General features: G+C 38.5%; 1 protein-coding gene across 2 annotated transcripts in view; it reads right to left on the bottom strand.

Annotated features, from left to right (window-relative positions):
* CHD1L (chromodomain helicase DNA binding protein 1 like) overlaps positions 1-15,537 on the bottom strand; it is a 51,943-nt gene that overhangs the window by 30,840 nt on the left and 5,566 nt on the right. For both annotated transcript variants that reach the window (XM_026713217.2, XM_087926087.1), the window contains exons 8-11: positions 12,521-12,676; positions 10,650-10,742; positions 3,981-4,077; positions 769-842 (exon numbers count right to left, since the gene is read on the bottom strand). In XM_026713217.2, coding sequence (XP_026569002.1) covers positions 769-842; positions 3,981-4,077; positions 10,650-10,742; positions 12,521-12,676 — 420 coding nt within the window. The remainder of the gene's footprint in view (positions 1-768; positions 843-3,980; positions 4,078-10,649; positions 10,743-12,520; positions 12,677-15,537) is intronic.

Here is a 15,537-nt window from a genome sequence, read left to right as displayed (position 1 = left end):
TTTCACGACAGCATTATAAAGTTGATATTTGTTTCCCAAGGGATATAATCTTTAAAAAGGCTGTCTCAAAGGTCCTTTTTAAAAAGGCAACTGGACTGTTTTTTCCCTTGAGGAAGAAGAAGACATTTGCTTCTCATCTAAGAAGCTTCATTGGTTCTGGTGGGGATGTTCCTTCCATTGTTCCCACCATTCCCACCCACCAAAACCAATGAAGCTTCTTGAAAGAGAAGCAAAATGTTTGAAGGGCTATTACAGATCCCTTTTGCTTTAAGGAAAACAGTCCAGTTGCCTTTTGAAAGAGCAACTTTGAGACAACTATGCCCTGCATGACTAAGAATCTCCAGACTTCAGAAGGGTTATCATCTGATGACAACGAAGAAGTATCAACCATGTATCTAAATTAAACAGACCTATAAATGCAGTTATTAAGTGTATGTGAACTCACACAGCCCATCTACTTCTCAGATAATTTCTCTGTCATTCAAATCCATTGTGGTGACTGTAGAAACTGAAGGGTTCAGCAATAGCCATCTCTAGTCATATCCTATATGTGGGATCAAGATTCCCACCAAAGTTTCAGAAAATTCCAAATGGGCTGTTCTCTGGACACATATTTCATATATGGGAATTCAAAGATGACCATGCAAAGAACCCACAATCATAGATAAGAAACCAGATTTTTTAAAAGGATTTTTCTATACAAAGCATTGTTTTATTCCCAAGAATAGGAATTCTGAAAATAAATCGAGCTACATCAAAAACATTTACCTCTATAATCCATGTAGTCTTGCAGAATATCTAACATTTGGGTCATTTGTGAAAATAACAGAACACGATGCTTACTACAATAAAAAAAAGAATATTTTGACCTTGGCTCCACCTTCCCACAAAGCACATTTAAAATAGACAACATCTCTATACATATCATCCTCTGAATTCAATAGATATAGGATATTAGATACTATTATCTCCATGCTACAGAGATGCTTAGGCTGAATCATTTGAGAATAGAAGAGATAGCCCATTTTATTACTGGCACTTTTGTTGCAATATTCTTGGGAAAGGAGAAGTGCCTAATCCATAAACCAGTTTTCACAGTTTGTACTAACTCTGCAGTGGAAAGGGAGTTGATCTTTTATCTATTTTTCTGCTTTATTGAATTCATGGGCACCAATATCACTACCGAGACTGGCCCAAATTCTTTTATTTTCATTGGATGGATGTTTAAGCCATTAAGACCGAGTCAGAGGGCAGAGGGTGGGTGTAAAGACCTGTAAAGATTATTGTAATACCCTTTTTCTGTTTTCAGCTTGGCAGCTGAGGCAAAACTAAAATTCTAATAGGAGAACAAGATGATCATCATGCTGAATCGGGGCTGAATGATCTATAATGTTCTTTTGTTTATCTCTCAGCAAGTCATGGATGAACATGGCCTCATTACAGAGTGACAGGATATAGCAGCAGCAGCTGCAGCAGTTAGAGACCAGTAATTTCCCAGCAGAATTAAGAGTTGGAGGGGACTTTGGAAGTCTTGTAGTCCAACATTCTGTTCAAGCAGGAGACCCGATAACATTCTGGAGAAATAGTTGTCCAATCTCTTTTTAAAAACTTCCAGTGATAAATTCACAACTTCTGGAGGAAAGCTGCTCTACTAATTAATTTTTCTCACTGACAAGAAATTTCTCCTTAATGCTAGATTGGATCCTGTCTTTGATAAACTTCTCTTATTTCATGTCCTGCCTTCAGGTGCTTTGGAGAATAATAGATTGACCTATTCTCCTATTTGGAGAGTAGACTCCTCTCAGTTATAGCCTCTTAAACATGTCACCCCTCATCCTTCTCTTTGTTAGACTTGACATTCCCAGTTCCCGCAATCATTAATCATACGGTTTAGCAATCCTGCCTTTTGGATTTAGGATTGAAGGCCTGGGGCCAGAAGGGCCAATACTAAATGGCTGATTTTCTTTCCTCTGCAGCAGCTTGTTCTACCTTGCCCTCCACAATTTCTATTTGTTGTTACTACCAAGATCTGTTCATCTTTATTTCCTTTCCTACACTTAAGAGGCAACTTCTAGCATCTGTCTGCAATTATAGTCTGCTGAGACTGTTGCAAGGCTGCAATTGTCTTAAGCCATACTGTTGTCCTCTCTTTCAAAACCCATTTGGCATTCACACAGGTAATCTGGCCAAGATATTCAAGCTTGCTTAAAGCTATCTAGTGTAGCTTCTATTCATATTACATATCTCATACTCAATTTTAAACATTTCCTTATTCTTAATGTTTTGGGTTTTAGGAACCCAGTTTGATATAGCAGTTAATATGTGGAGAAAAGCAAAACTTTATATTTTGGCAGGAAAAATCAAAGATATAAGTACAGATTAGGTGAGACCTGGCTCAAAAACAGTAACTGTGGCAGTCCTAGCAAATGATCACATGAATATGAGCCAGCAGTGTGCAGCAGCCACCCAAAAAGTTAATACAATCCTGGATTATATAAACAGAGGCATAGAATCAAGATCACACTAAGTATTAGTGCCCCTTTACAAAACCCTAGTAAGACCACACCTGGAATACTGCAACCAATTTTGGTCACCATACTATAAAACAGATATTAAGACTTTGGAAAATGTTCAGAGAAGAGCAACTAAGATGATCAAAGGCCTGGAGACTAAACCATATGAAGAACGGCTGCAATTTTTGGGTCTGGCTAGTCGAAAGAAAAAAAGAATTAAGGGTGACATGATAGCAGTATTTCAGTATTTGAGAGGCTGCCACAAAGAAGAAGGCGGTCAAATTATTACCTAAAGCACCAGAGTGCAGGAAAGAAACAATGGTTGGAAACTAATCAAAGAGAGAAGCAACCTGGAATTAAAGAGAAACAAGTGAGAACAATTAACAAGTGGAACAACAGCTTGCCTACAGAAATCGTGGGTGCTCCATCATTGGAGGTTTTTAAGAAGAGACTAGACAGTCACTTATCTGAAATAGTATAGGTTCTCCCGCTTGAACAGGTGTCTGGACTAGAAGACATCGAAGGTCCCTTCCAATTCCATTCCATTTAATTCTATTCCATTTCATTCCCCACTCCAGTCCACTCCATTCTAATATATGACATGACGCAAAGCAATACATTGCCCTACCTAGCCCCCACTCCAACCCCAGTATGTCCAGACATGTATTTTTTATTTTTTATTTATTTGATTTGTCAATCGCTTACAAAATAATAGGTATAAGTATAAACATGAGTAAGAATATAGGAAATAGGTTACAAATAAATGGGGACAATAGGACAGGGATGAGAGGCATGATTGTGCACGTATGCACTCCCCTTACAGACCTCTTAGGAATGAGTGAGGTCAATAGTGGTTAGTTTGAGGTTAAAGGAGTGGGGGTTAGAGGATGTAACAAAAGAGTCAGGTAGTGCATTCTAGGCACTGACCACTCTGTTGCTGAAGTCGTACTTTCTGCAATCAAGTTTGGAGCTGTTTACACTCAGTTTGTATCTGTTGTGTGCTCTTGTATTGTTGAAGGTGAAGTTGAAGTAGTCATTGACTAGTAGGACATTGTAGCAGATAATTTTGTGTGCTATGCTTAAGTCCAACCGTCCACCTACCCATTTTCAACATTTCAGAAAAGGACACACAATCCCATTCTTTCTTTGAATGAGCTGAAAGTGCTAGGAAATATTACTGGAATTATTATGATCATTGGCAAAACTGAGCAAAACCCCAAAAGAGTTCCAAAGCCCTGATTCCAATAAGCATGAATTAATTATGCATGTACATTTTTCATTAAGGACATCATGCTTGTACATTTATCATTCAATTTATGTTTTCTTCAAATAATGTATTTGAAAGTCTCTACCTTTCTCTAAAATTGTTCTTGTGCTCAATCATTCCCTCATATTAATCAGTTTTTTTTAAAAAATGCTATTGTTTACATTAAAAAAGTCCCACGTCATAGAAACTATAAAACATACCCAATATACAGGAAAGAAAGAAGTTTATCCAACAAGTTCAGTTTACCACTAGCTTCAATGAGATGATCTCCAACGACAAAGGGCTCTGGTTCAACACCTTGAAAGAAAATCAATTATTATGAAACACCTTTATTAAAAATTGTGTCTAAAAATGCATTGTAACGGAAAGTACTCCAGCAGTGGTTCCAAACAAATAGAAGGGACTTGAGCATATTGTCCTGATTAATCCCTTTCACATATTAGAATAGAATAGAATTCTTAATTGGCCAAGTGTGATTGGACACACAAGGAATTTGTCTTTGGTGCATATGCTCTCAGTGTACATAAAGGAAAAAAAATCCATTCATCAAGAATCATAAGATACAACATTTAGTGATAGTCATAGGTTACTAATAAGCAATCAAATCATACTAGGAAACAAATAAAACAATATAAATTGTAAAAATATAAGCAACACAGCTTTAGTCGTAAGTGGGAAGAGATAGGTACTAGGAAGGATGAGAGGAAAATAGTAATAGAGTCTTAGTAAATAACTTGACAGTGTTATGGAAATAGTTGTTTAGCAGAGTGATGGCCTTCAGGGAAAAAACTGTCTTTGTGTCTAGTTGATCTGGTGTGCAGTGCTCTATAGCGTTGTTTTGAGGGAAGAAATTGAAGCAATTTATGTCCAGGATGTGAGGGGTCTGTAAATATTTTCATAGCCCTCTTTTTGACTCGTGCAGTATACAAGTCCTCAATGGAAGGCAGGTTGGTAGCAATTGTTTTTTCTGCAGTTGTAATTATCCGTTAAAGTCTGTCTCTGTCTAATTTGGTTACAAAGCCAAACCAGACAGAATATTAGAATAGACTTACATATGGGGCTGTAGTTCTGAGACTACCAGCAGGGAGGTGAAAGTACACTTGTTCTAGAGCTAACTTGAGGGAAGACTTTGAATTGATCATAGCACTGTAAGTACGGCTTTTACTCAAATGTAAATATTATTCCAAGAAATAAATAACACAAAAGGAACAAAGCACAAAATTTCTATAAAACACAACCTCAAGATAAAATTAGAATACTATATATTTCTGAGCTTTCTCTCATTTCCTTCATGCTTTGTAATTCCAATTTTATTTCCACACATTTCACTCATTTTGTGCTCTCAATTCTGTTTCCCTTTATTTTTCCGCTTTTTCCCTTATTTAAGCTTTTATTAATTTCACTAATTCCCAATTATTAGCTATTATTCCTTTTTAACACAGTCAATTCCAGCATTCAATTTCCAAATCTGTTGTAGTCAAACATTTTCCTCTAAATTTTTCCACATCCAATTTGATTCTTCTCAAAGCCCAAAGTCCAGTTTCATAAGTTTGTAATTCTCCCCCCCCGTCTGTTCGCCACTTCTGCAATCTTTAACAAAAACTCTTTCCATGTGGAATTATATATATATATATTATATAAAGTTAAGGGATTATTGTTACTAACGTAGAATGTAGTAATTAAAAAATGACTATATTGTGGTAAATTTTCATAACGAATTAAACGGAGTACATTGGGGGAAATGTATAAGATAAAGGGGTGGCAAGCTTGAATTGACAATGAAAGGGGATAATCTTTGGATAGTAAGAATTAGGATGAAATTTATTGAACAATGAATGGAATAATAGTATGTTATAAACTTACAAATGTGATGGATATAAGAAAATATGTGTAATGAGTATAGAAATGGAATAAGAATTTAGATAATATTTTAAAATAAGGCATGAGAATATTTAAAGAAAAATGAAATAAGCTATATGAATTGAAATTGGACAAAATGAGTAATGAGTATAACAATGCATGAGAATATTTAAAGAAATAGAAAATAAGCAATAATATATGAAATTGGATATGAAAGCTGAATATGTAATCATGGTCATGCTTGTATTGAAATGTAAAAACCTGGAACCACATTGTTCACCTGAAGAAATATTTTTTAAAATACAAAAATAAAAAATTTATATGCAAAAAAGAAGAAGATAAAATTAGAAATAATACTGCATCCACTGTAACACTCATTTCTCTCGGGTTTAGATATTCTAAGCACAGAGGAACCTGCCCCACTGTATATTGAGTGGGGCTGTGTGGAGAGGGTTTCCTCTTAAATTCTTGGGAGTGCTCATTAGTCAAGATCTCACCTGGAAAAACATGTCCCTGGTGGTTATTAAGGCCTAACAGAGACTTTATTTCCTTAGAGTGCTATGGAAAAATCAGGTGGAACAGCAGCTGATGACTTCTTTCTATCAGTCTATGATAGAAAGTGTCCTCACATACTGTATAACGGTATGGTATGCTGGTCTAACAGCTGTGGAGAGGAAGGCACTACAGAGTGATCAATTTGGCATAAGAAACCATCAGTTGCCCTCTAATACCACTAGATCACATCACCAGGTCTTGCTGTTTCAGCAGAATAAGGAAGATACTTAGGGATGATTTACACCCTGGCCAGTGTCTCTTTTTACTTCTACCATAGGGCAGAAGACATCAAAGCATAGCCAGCCAAACAAACAGGTTTAAAAACAGCTTCTACCCATGGGCTGTCAGACTCTTAAACACAATCACAATCACTCCACACACATACGGCAACACATGACTAGTCTTTCCCCCCCAATTACTTGTATAGGGGTTATTCTCTATACCAGTGGTCACCAACAGTGGGCCAGGGACCACTGGTGGTCTGTGAGAAAATTTTGGTGGTCCGCAGAGAAATGTCCCCCCTAAAGCACTCCCCCCAAAGCAATTAATCCAGTCTGTACAGGAACACAAGGCTGCATCGCCCGCATGGCCTGCCCACCCACTGGCCCCCACCCTTCAGCCAAGCACAAACCTTACCTAGAGTAGAGCCTTGTGAGCTGAAACTGGAAGGTAAGACCAATGGTGAGGGAGGGAAATCTGCCCCAGGGTGGCTTGCTGGCGTTGGTGGGAAAGTCGGTCCCATATTCCAGAGCTGCAGTAGTCACAAGACTGGCCCTTTGGTCATCCTGGAACAGCTCCTGCAGTCCATGGCAGGCCGGTGCACCCAGGTAAAAGAGCAGCTGCTCTGGGATGACCAAAGGACCAGTCCTGTGACTATTGCAGCTTTAGAATATGGGACTGACTTTCCCAGCAACATCAGCAAGCCACTATCAGTCAAAATTCATACCAGTGGTCCGCGGGATTTAAAATTATATATTTGGTGGTCCCTGAGGTCCAAAAGGTTGGACATCCCTGCTCTATACTATTTATGTAATTTTGTATTTTCTGTTATAGATTGCACCAGAGAGGCTAAACCAATTTTGTTGTATATATGTATGATGTACAATGACAATAAAGACTATACTATATACTATTTGCTAAAACAGTAGGAAATAATATGCTAAAACATCTCCAGAGAAAGAAAATCTAGAGAAAGAGAAGAGAGCACAATCAAAGTCATTCAAGGCCACATCATGTATAGTTTATTCCCATTAGGGAAAAAACCCAGAATAACGAGGCCACCAAAAAGAACGAGAGGATTATTTCAAGCAATCTGAGCAGATTTAAAATCATAATGCCATTGCTTTGCAGCAAGTTAAGAAGCAAATTAATAACCACTGCTTATACTTAAAATCTAATGCTATATCTGGACCTTTAAAGATGCATTCGGGATATTTACTTAAATGCTACTTTAATTAAAAAAAAACAGATTTCCAAGATATACTTAAAGTTCTTATATTAAGCTCAATGCAGTGAACAGTGCCTGTGTATTCAACAGGAAATCCTTTTTAAATCTGAAGAAGAAACTATATATTGAAGGGGTGTCAAATCAAGGCCCGCGGGCCGAATCCAGCCCACGGGGTGCTTAAATCTGGCCCGTGGGGCTGGCCTGGAAATATTAAAGGACCGGCCTGTGGTGCCTCTGGCAGCTAAAGCCAGCCACATGCAGCCCCTCTGTGCCTCGTTTTCACTCTCCATGGCCTCCTGCAGCACTCTGCCAGCCAAAAAAGGCTTGAAAAATGGCCTGAAAAACAGTCTGAAAAACAGCTCGGGAATGGGCCATGCGGCCTGTTTTCGGCCAGCAAAGTGCTACAGGAGGCATCCGTCTAGCTCACCCTTGCCGGTCTGCAGAGGAGAATTACAATGCTGATCCGGTCCTCAAAGAAATCCAGTTTCCCATCCCTGACATATTATAATTGATTTTTCATGGTCTAGAAAAAATACCTGATCCTAAACAACTGAAAATGGTTTCTAGAACTGCTCAAAATGATCTTAACAGATGTTGTACCATTCTGGCCATTATTAAATAAAGAAAAAAGAAAGGGAGGGAGGGAGGGAGGGAGGGAGGAAGGAAGGAAGGAAGGGAGTTAATTGCACCTCTTCTAATCACAAAGGAAAGTTTTTCTTCTACAAAAAATATAGGAATACTGTATATAGTAGCATTGGCAAGATTAATGTACTCATATATATGGAAAAATAATGAAATACCCACAGTAGATTGGATTATAAAACTTATGGAGCTTGTGGAAATGGCAAAGCTCACCAGTTTGGTTGGTGAAAAAATAAAGTTTTTTTTTTTAAACTGGAAGTCTCATACAGACTTTATGATGAAAGAAAAAAAGATTGATGATTTATGGATTTGGGGATTAAAAAGGGTCAAAGAAGAAGGGAAAGAATAAGATGGCAATTACTCAAAGAAAGAAGAGAAGTCACAATTCTGTTTTCTTTTTTTTCTTCTTCTTTTGAATATTTTTCCTTCTTGCAATTTTGTACACTTTTATTCTACAGAAAAATTCTAATTAAAGAAAAGAAAGGGCTAAACTTTTGAACCTGTTAGAGAGAACTATTTCATCTTTGATGAGTTAAGCTGCAAAACAAAATTTGGTAATTACATTTAGTCATCATAATTTAAAAAGTAAAAAAATAAATCTTGCATATTCAACTATGTGTGTCCTAAAAAAATACAATAAAACTATGAAACAGTAATTTAAAAAATCTTGGTAGAATTGTTGGATAGGTGGAAAATGGGGTGTGCAGAGACTGAAAATGGGATGTAGATGCCCAAAATGAGGCGCGTGGAGGCGGCAATAGGTAATAGCAATCCCTGCAGCCTGAAACAGCTGATTGTCAGGAGGCCGATCCAATCGACAATCAGCTGCCCAGGCTGTTTGTTGTTTGCTGCAAGGAGGCAAATTACTGGGAGGCAGAGGCAGATTTACTTTCCTTGTTTTCCTCTCCAAAAGCTAGGTGTGTCTTATACTTTAAAGCAACTTATACTCCAAAAAATATGGCAACTGCTAAAATGGCCTCCACTATCTTCTCTGGTAGGCCAACTTTCAAGAGGCACCCTGTTCAAAGACTGTACAAAAAGTATTATCAACAATGAATTGTACTATTTTGGCAAACTTACCAAATGGTTCTGTAAATGTTTAGAATACGACAAATCTTTAAACAATGCACACGCCCAAATCATAGGGCTAGAGGCTATCACTGAGACTCAATTGTTCAAGGCTTCTATCTCACAGGACCAATTATCCTATGTTCAGTTGAGTCCACTAGAATCTTACCTTTTTCTCTCTTGACCACCACTTCGATAATGAGAGATACAACAGGTTCATTGCCTGGGAGTCAGTTTGATGTGGCAGTTGGGGTGCAGGACTAGAAATCAGGAGATTGTGGGCTCTAGACCTTTCTCAGGTGTGAAAGCCAACTGGATGACTTTCAGTGAATTGCTCTTTGCTTTCAGCCCAACTTCCTTCATAGGATCTTTGTGTGAAATTTAAAAGCAACACAGGACATCCCAAGCTATTCTGTAGATGCCCAGGGAAGAGATTCAATGTCATAGACACTGACAAAGAGGGAAGAGTCTTATAGTTAGTTAGATCAACCCATTCCTTCCTAATAATTTCTGTGAATACAACTGGAAATGGAATCTTCAGTTTAGTCCAAAATATAGAAACATATAATATATAGAAACACTGCCAACAGTGATCCTTCAATTTCAGTCATAAGAACAGATGCAATCAACATCCTGCTTAGCCTAAATGGAGCTAACAGGAAAAAACCCTTAGTCCTCTGTGTGTGTGTGTGTGTGTGTGTGTGTGTGTGTGTGTGTGTGTTAATCCTTTCTTGTTCAGTCCTCAGTGAAAGAGATTTTGGTGATCTAGGATTGATAAAGAGCGCCAGTTTAGTGTAGTGGTTAAAGCAGAGGTCTCCAAACTTGGCAACTTTAAGACTTGTGCTGGCTGAGGAATTCTGGGAGTTGAAGTCCACAAGTCTTAAAGTTGCCAAGTTTGGGGACCCCTGGGTTAAAGCATCAGCTAGAAACTGGGGCACTATGAGTTTTAGTCCTACCTTAAGCAGAAAGCCAGCTGGGTGATTTTGGGCAGTCACTCCCTTCCAGTCCTAGGAAGGAGACAATGGCAAATCATTTCTGAAAAATCTTGCCAAGAAAACTGCAGGGACTAGTGCAGGCAGTTACCAGTGACTTGAAGGCATCCCTCATATAACTCAGCCGAAGAATAATAATAAAAAAAGACAGACAACCAGCACAACTATTCAGATCTAAGTCAGTGCCTCATTTCCTTCTTCTACTTAAATGAGATATAGGATCTGCTTAGCCTACTAATAGAATTATTATGCCTACCTCAGTTAATTTAGTAGCTTCAACAATGCTCATGGTTCATAATTCTTACCAATGAATAGATATGGGTGAGCTACACATTTCCGTAGTTGAATCAACACATTTTGGAGTTTAGCTTTCTTTCCAGACTCATTTTCAAATGCATCTGAAAAAATATTAGAGACATTTGCTGCTTTTGTTGATACATTTAGATATCAAGACTTAATCACACAAAACAGCAGGTAAAGAATGTTTTAATTAAAATTCACATTATAGTATCTTCTATTCAATATATATGCTTTAGAAACAGCAAAAAAGAAAGCCATTGCTAACAATTGTTAAAATTCCTTAAAGTTTTAAAACATTATTTTCTTATGACCAATTACATTAAATGGCAGAGTGCACTGTGATACCCAAATCCTGAAGTTGAAAGTTCTAACAATTTAATTTCTAATCTCATGCCAATGCTTTGGTCATCTACTGCAGAGATGAGCAATCTTTGACAGACACCATCATACAATCTGACAAGATGATCTAAATATAAAAGTTACCTAATTTGTAGACAAGATGTTCATAAGAACTATGTTAGTTGATAAGGGTTTCTAGTAGCTTTCAGCAAATACTGTTTTAAAACTCCTGATCTCCCTAGGAAATGTACCTTCTTGCAACATTTCTGGCCCATCCTTCCTTACAATTTCAAGGAAAGTTCAAATAAATAAACTAACAATACAGAGAGCGTTAAGATTCTGGGATTCATTTAACTATCATCCAAATTATATTAGCCCATATTAACATGTGTTTGTTTTTCAGTAGCTTCTCTTCACAAATTAGCAAAACCAAAGTACACAAATGAGCTGCAGGGTCAGAAGATATGTACAGATGATTTGGCAATTTGTGACAAATACTAATATAACTTGCCTGCCAGTATCAAAGCTTGCAGTTCTAATGAAGAAGGAAACAGAAGTTGTAACATGATTACATAGAAATGATTAACTAAGACTGGAATTCTTATTTGCATCTTCAGGAATGTTAATCGTTCCAACCATAGCACTAGCTACGTATTTATACCTGAATGGTCCAATGCAAGGATAAGAGAGTGTTGACAAAAAAGACACCAACTGTTAAATACCCCAGAGTAACTTAGAAAAAGGATAAGCCTGCTTGAAAGGAATCAATATTACTGAAATACAATGGATAAAATATTGGAGAACCATCTTAAACAATAGATTTCTGGGGCAAGGCTAAAAGAGCTGAATTGTCATAAAGCAAAGGACTAGGAGTAGCTTCATACATAGCCATGCTATAGAAAAAGAAACAGTTGTTCTATAAGACTGAATCGGGATTAATTCATTCACTTACCTACACATAATGACTATATTTTACATATTAATATTAGAAACTGCACAAGTCAAAATGAAGTGCAAATCACATTAATTCTAAAATGAGAAAACATCCACCTGAAAAATTCAAAATTTCATGAACAGAAAAAATGGGATCAACTATTACTAGGTCAAACTTTCTGGAAGGAAGAAAGAAGAAAAAACTACTGCCTTTTAAAAAGAATACTGCCTTTTATATCAATGATGGGAAATTCAAGTACTAATCCAATCAACCAGTAAAATCCTCAGCATTGCTAGAGGTAGAAATATAAGAAATGTAAGAAAAACCAAATAATGTTTAGGGATTACTTCTTCCTTCTTAATATGAAGCATAGCCTTAATATGAAGAAAAATCACAAATGTGTCCCATTAGGGCGAAAATGTAATTTTAAAAAATTGAATAGCATATACACTGAAATCAATGGGATTTGATAACTAAATTTTCATTATTTGAATGGTTCTATTCAAAATATGATTCAGCCTTAAAGCTTCCTGTCTTAATTTACCAATCAAATTATTATCTGACTTGATGGCCAATGCCAAAATCTATTTGCTTTCTTTTTACCTAGGTCTTTCACAAGAAGAGCCTTATAAAGTTTTTTCTGCAGTGCTGACATTCCATGGTAGAGAACCACTTCTACCTTCTTTGGAATTTCTTCAGAAACTTCTCCCTTCACTCTCCTGAGCAACAAAGGCTGCAACAGACTGTGAAGTTCTTTGACTTAAAAAAGAGACAGAAATATCCAGTTAAATGTAAACAAGATGAAAAACGTGGACAAATTATGATTTTTAAAACTGAAGGAAATCTAACAGGATCCAGGGGATCTATCCCTTAATTTACAATCACTTCACCATTTAGATGGTTAATGCTTTGGGTGTATGTTTGCAAGAAAATTTGTAAATTTTCCCATACCTTCAAGTAACAGAAGCTAACTAGAAGTGGATCTACGTAACATACTCATCTTAATGAATTCTAGTAGAGATAGTTAAGAAACATTGTGAAACAATTTCTTAACTTGAAGTAGAAGGCGAAAAGTCTGGCCATTTCAAAGAATGCATCACACAGTCTACTCAACTGACACAAGAGAGATATATACAGTAAATGAAATAGATGTACAGTATATTAGATTGTCATATCACATAATTAGATTAACAAATCAGGGCACCAGTATTACAATAATGTATTCTATGTGTTTATTTTTTATCCTTTCTATATCTTATATTTCAGAATATAATGCCAGTATCATTAGGCTAAGGCCAATTTTAGCTTGTTTGGCTACATCTCCTGAGTAATGTTACATGTGGTTGCATGAGTATTACAGGTAATTGACTATTTTGGATTTTATTTATTTGATGGCTACTGGTCTTAACAAATGAGATTATGTAATTTGATACTTAAAAAAGAGCTTCATATAGAAAATATATAACTCATCACTATAGTTGGTGTGATTGAAAACTATAGTAGTCTCATTTAAGAGTACCCCACTAAAATTAATAGGGCTAGAGTTACAAAAATTAACAAGTATAAATCTCCCTAATTTCAACTGGTGAATTTAAGAATTCCATGATTCAGCAGCATGGCATGAGACTGAAGAAAGCTGTTGTACGGGGAACTATGCATGTTGTTATTCCAAATACCCAAGTATTTGAATTAAAACATATTCAATATGTCATTTAAATTCCAGGTATTAATTATGTCTGCAATAATGATTCATAACATTACTGGAGACTGAACTCTTTTTCTCACATATGCACCAAATTCAGTACCTTTTAGAAAAATCTTAAAAACTATATACCGTATATACTCGAATATAAGTTGACCCGAATATAAGCCGAGGCACCTAATTTTGCCACAAAAAACTGGGAAAACTTATTGACTCGAGTATAAGCCGAGCTTTTCAGCACATTTTTTGTGCTGAAAAAAAACCCCTCGGCTTATACTCGAGTCAGATTGCCTCTGAAAAAAAAAATGGTGTGGAGCTCCGGAGCTGGGCAGCCGCTTCCCTGCTTCCGTGTTTCCTTTGCAACTTGTAAGCATGAGGGTAATCGGAAGCAGAAAAGTTCTTGCATGAGGATATATTGTTTTTTCTTTATTTAACTGTTTTTTTTGGGGGGGGGGGAAGTCCCACCGTCATGTGAGAATGCTCAGACACGAAATCTATCCGCCTGAAAATAAGTGTGTGCGTGTGTGGGATTTTAACAGAGGGAAGACATAGGGAGAAGGCAAAAGCGACGGAAGATCCTTCAGGGGAAACTGAGGGGGAGACTCACCCTTGGTCCAGATGAGCCCCCTTCCCCACCCCTAAGGAAGCAGAGGCAGCCAGCAAGGGCAGACAAGCCCCGCTTTGCGGACTCCGTCCGTCCTCGCTCCCACCCACCCACCCAAAGTCACGAAGTCCCCCAATCGCACAGCCCAGAATCGTCCTCCCCTCAGGGGGCAGCAACGACACCCGGTGTTTCCTGAAACAAGAAGCTCCGCCGTGCAATGAAAGTGCTCTGGCTCTAGGCTCAGAAAACAATGTGAGCCGAGGTGGCTTCGTTTCCTCAGCCCTAGCTGCTTTCAGTCTGCTCGGGAGGAGGAGGGGAGGAGGAGGTGGCAGCGGCTCGCGTTATTTTCTGAGCTCTAGACTCTAGGCTCGCGATCTCAGAAAACAACGCGAGCCGAGGTGGCTTTGTTTCCTCAGCCCTAGCTGCTTTCAGTCCGCTCGGGAGGAGGAGGGGGAGGAGGAGGTGGCGGCAGCAGCTCGCGTTGTTTTCTGCGATCGCGAGCCTAGAGCCAGAAAACAACGCGAGCCACTGCCACCACCTCCTCCTCCCCCTCCACCTCCCGAGCGGACTGAAAGCAGCTAGGGCTGAGGAAACGAAGCCACCTCGGCTCGCGTTGTTTTCTGAGCCTAGAGCCAGGGCACTTTCATTGCACGGCGGAGCTTCTTGTTTCAGGAAACACCGGGTGTCGTTGCTGCCCCCTGAGGGGAGGGCGATTCTGGGCTGCGCGACTGGGGGACTTCGTGGCTTTGGGTGGGTGGGTGGGAGCGAGGACGAACGGAGTCCGCGAAGCGGGGCTTGTCTGCCCTTGCTGGCTGCCTCTGCTTCCTTAGGGGCGGGGAAGGGGGCTCATCTGGACCAAGGGTAAGTCTCCCCCTCAGTTTCCCCTGAAGGATCTTCCATCGCTTTTGCCTTCTCCCTATGTCTTCCCTCTGTTAAAATCCCCCCCCCACACACACACTTATTTTCAGGCGGATAGATTTCGTGTCTGAGCATTCTCACATGACGGTGGGACTTCCCCCCCCCCCCAAAAAAAACAGTTAAATAATGAAAAAACAATACATCCTCATGCAAGAACTTTTCTGCTTCTGATTACCCCCATGCTTACAAGCTGCAAAGGAAACACGGAAGCAGGAAAGCGGCTGCCCAGCTCCGGAGCTCCACACCATTTTTTTTTTCAGAGGGAATCTGACTCGAGTATAAGCAGAGGGGGGTTTTTTCAGCACAAAAAATGTGCTGAAAAACTCAGCTTATACTCGAGTATATACGGTAAGTGGTTATTGGGATCGTACTAAGTTATGACAGTACTGAACAAGG

Source organism: Pseudonaja textilis, chromosome 2, assembly GCF_049901715.1.
Source record: "Pseudonaja textilis isolate UNSWEBS1 chromosome 2, rPseTex1.2, whole genome shotgun sequence".
Taxonomy (NCBI): domain Eukaryota; kingdom Metazoa; phylum Chordata; class Lepidosauria; order Squamata; family Elapidae; genus Pseudonaja; species Pseudonaja textilis.
The sequence above is the reverse complement of the archived record's forward strand: the minus strand, read 5'-3'. Positions and strand labels throughout refer to the sequence as shown.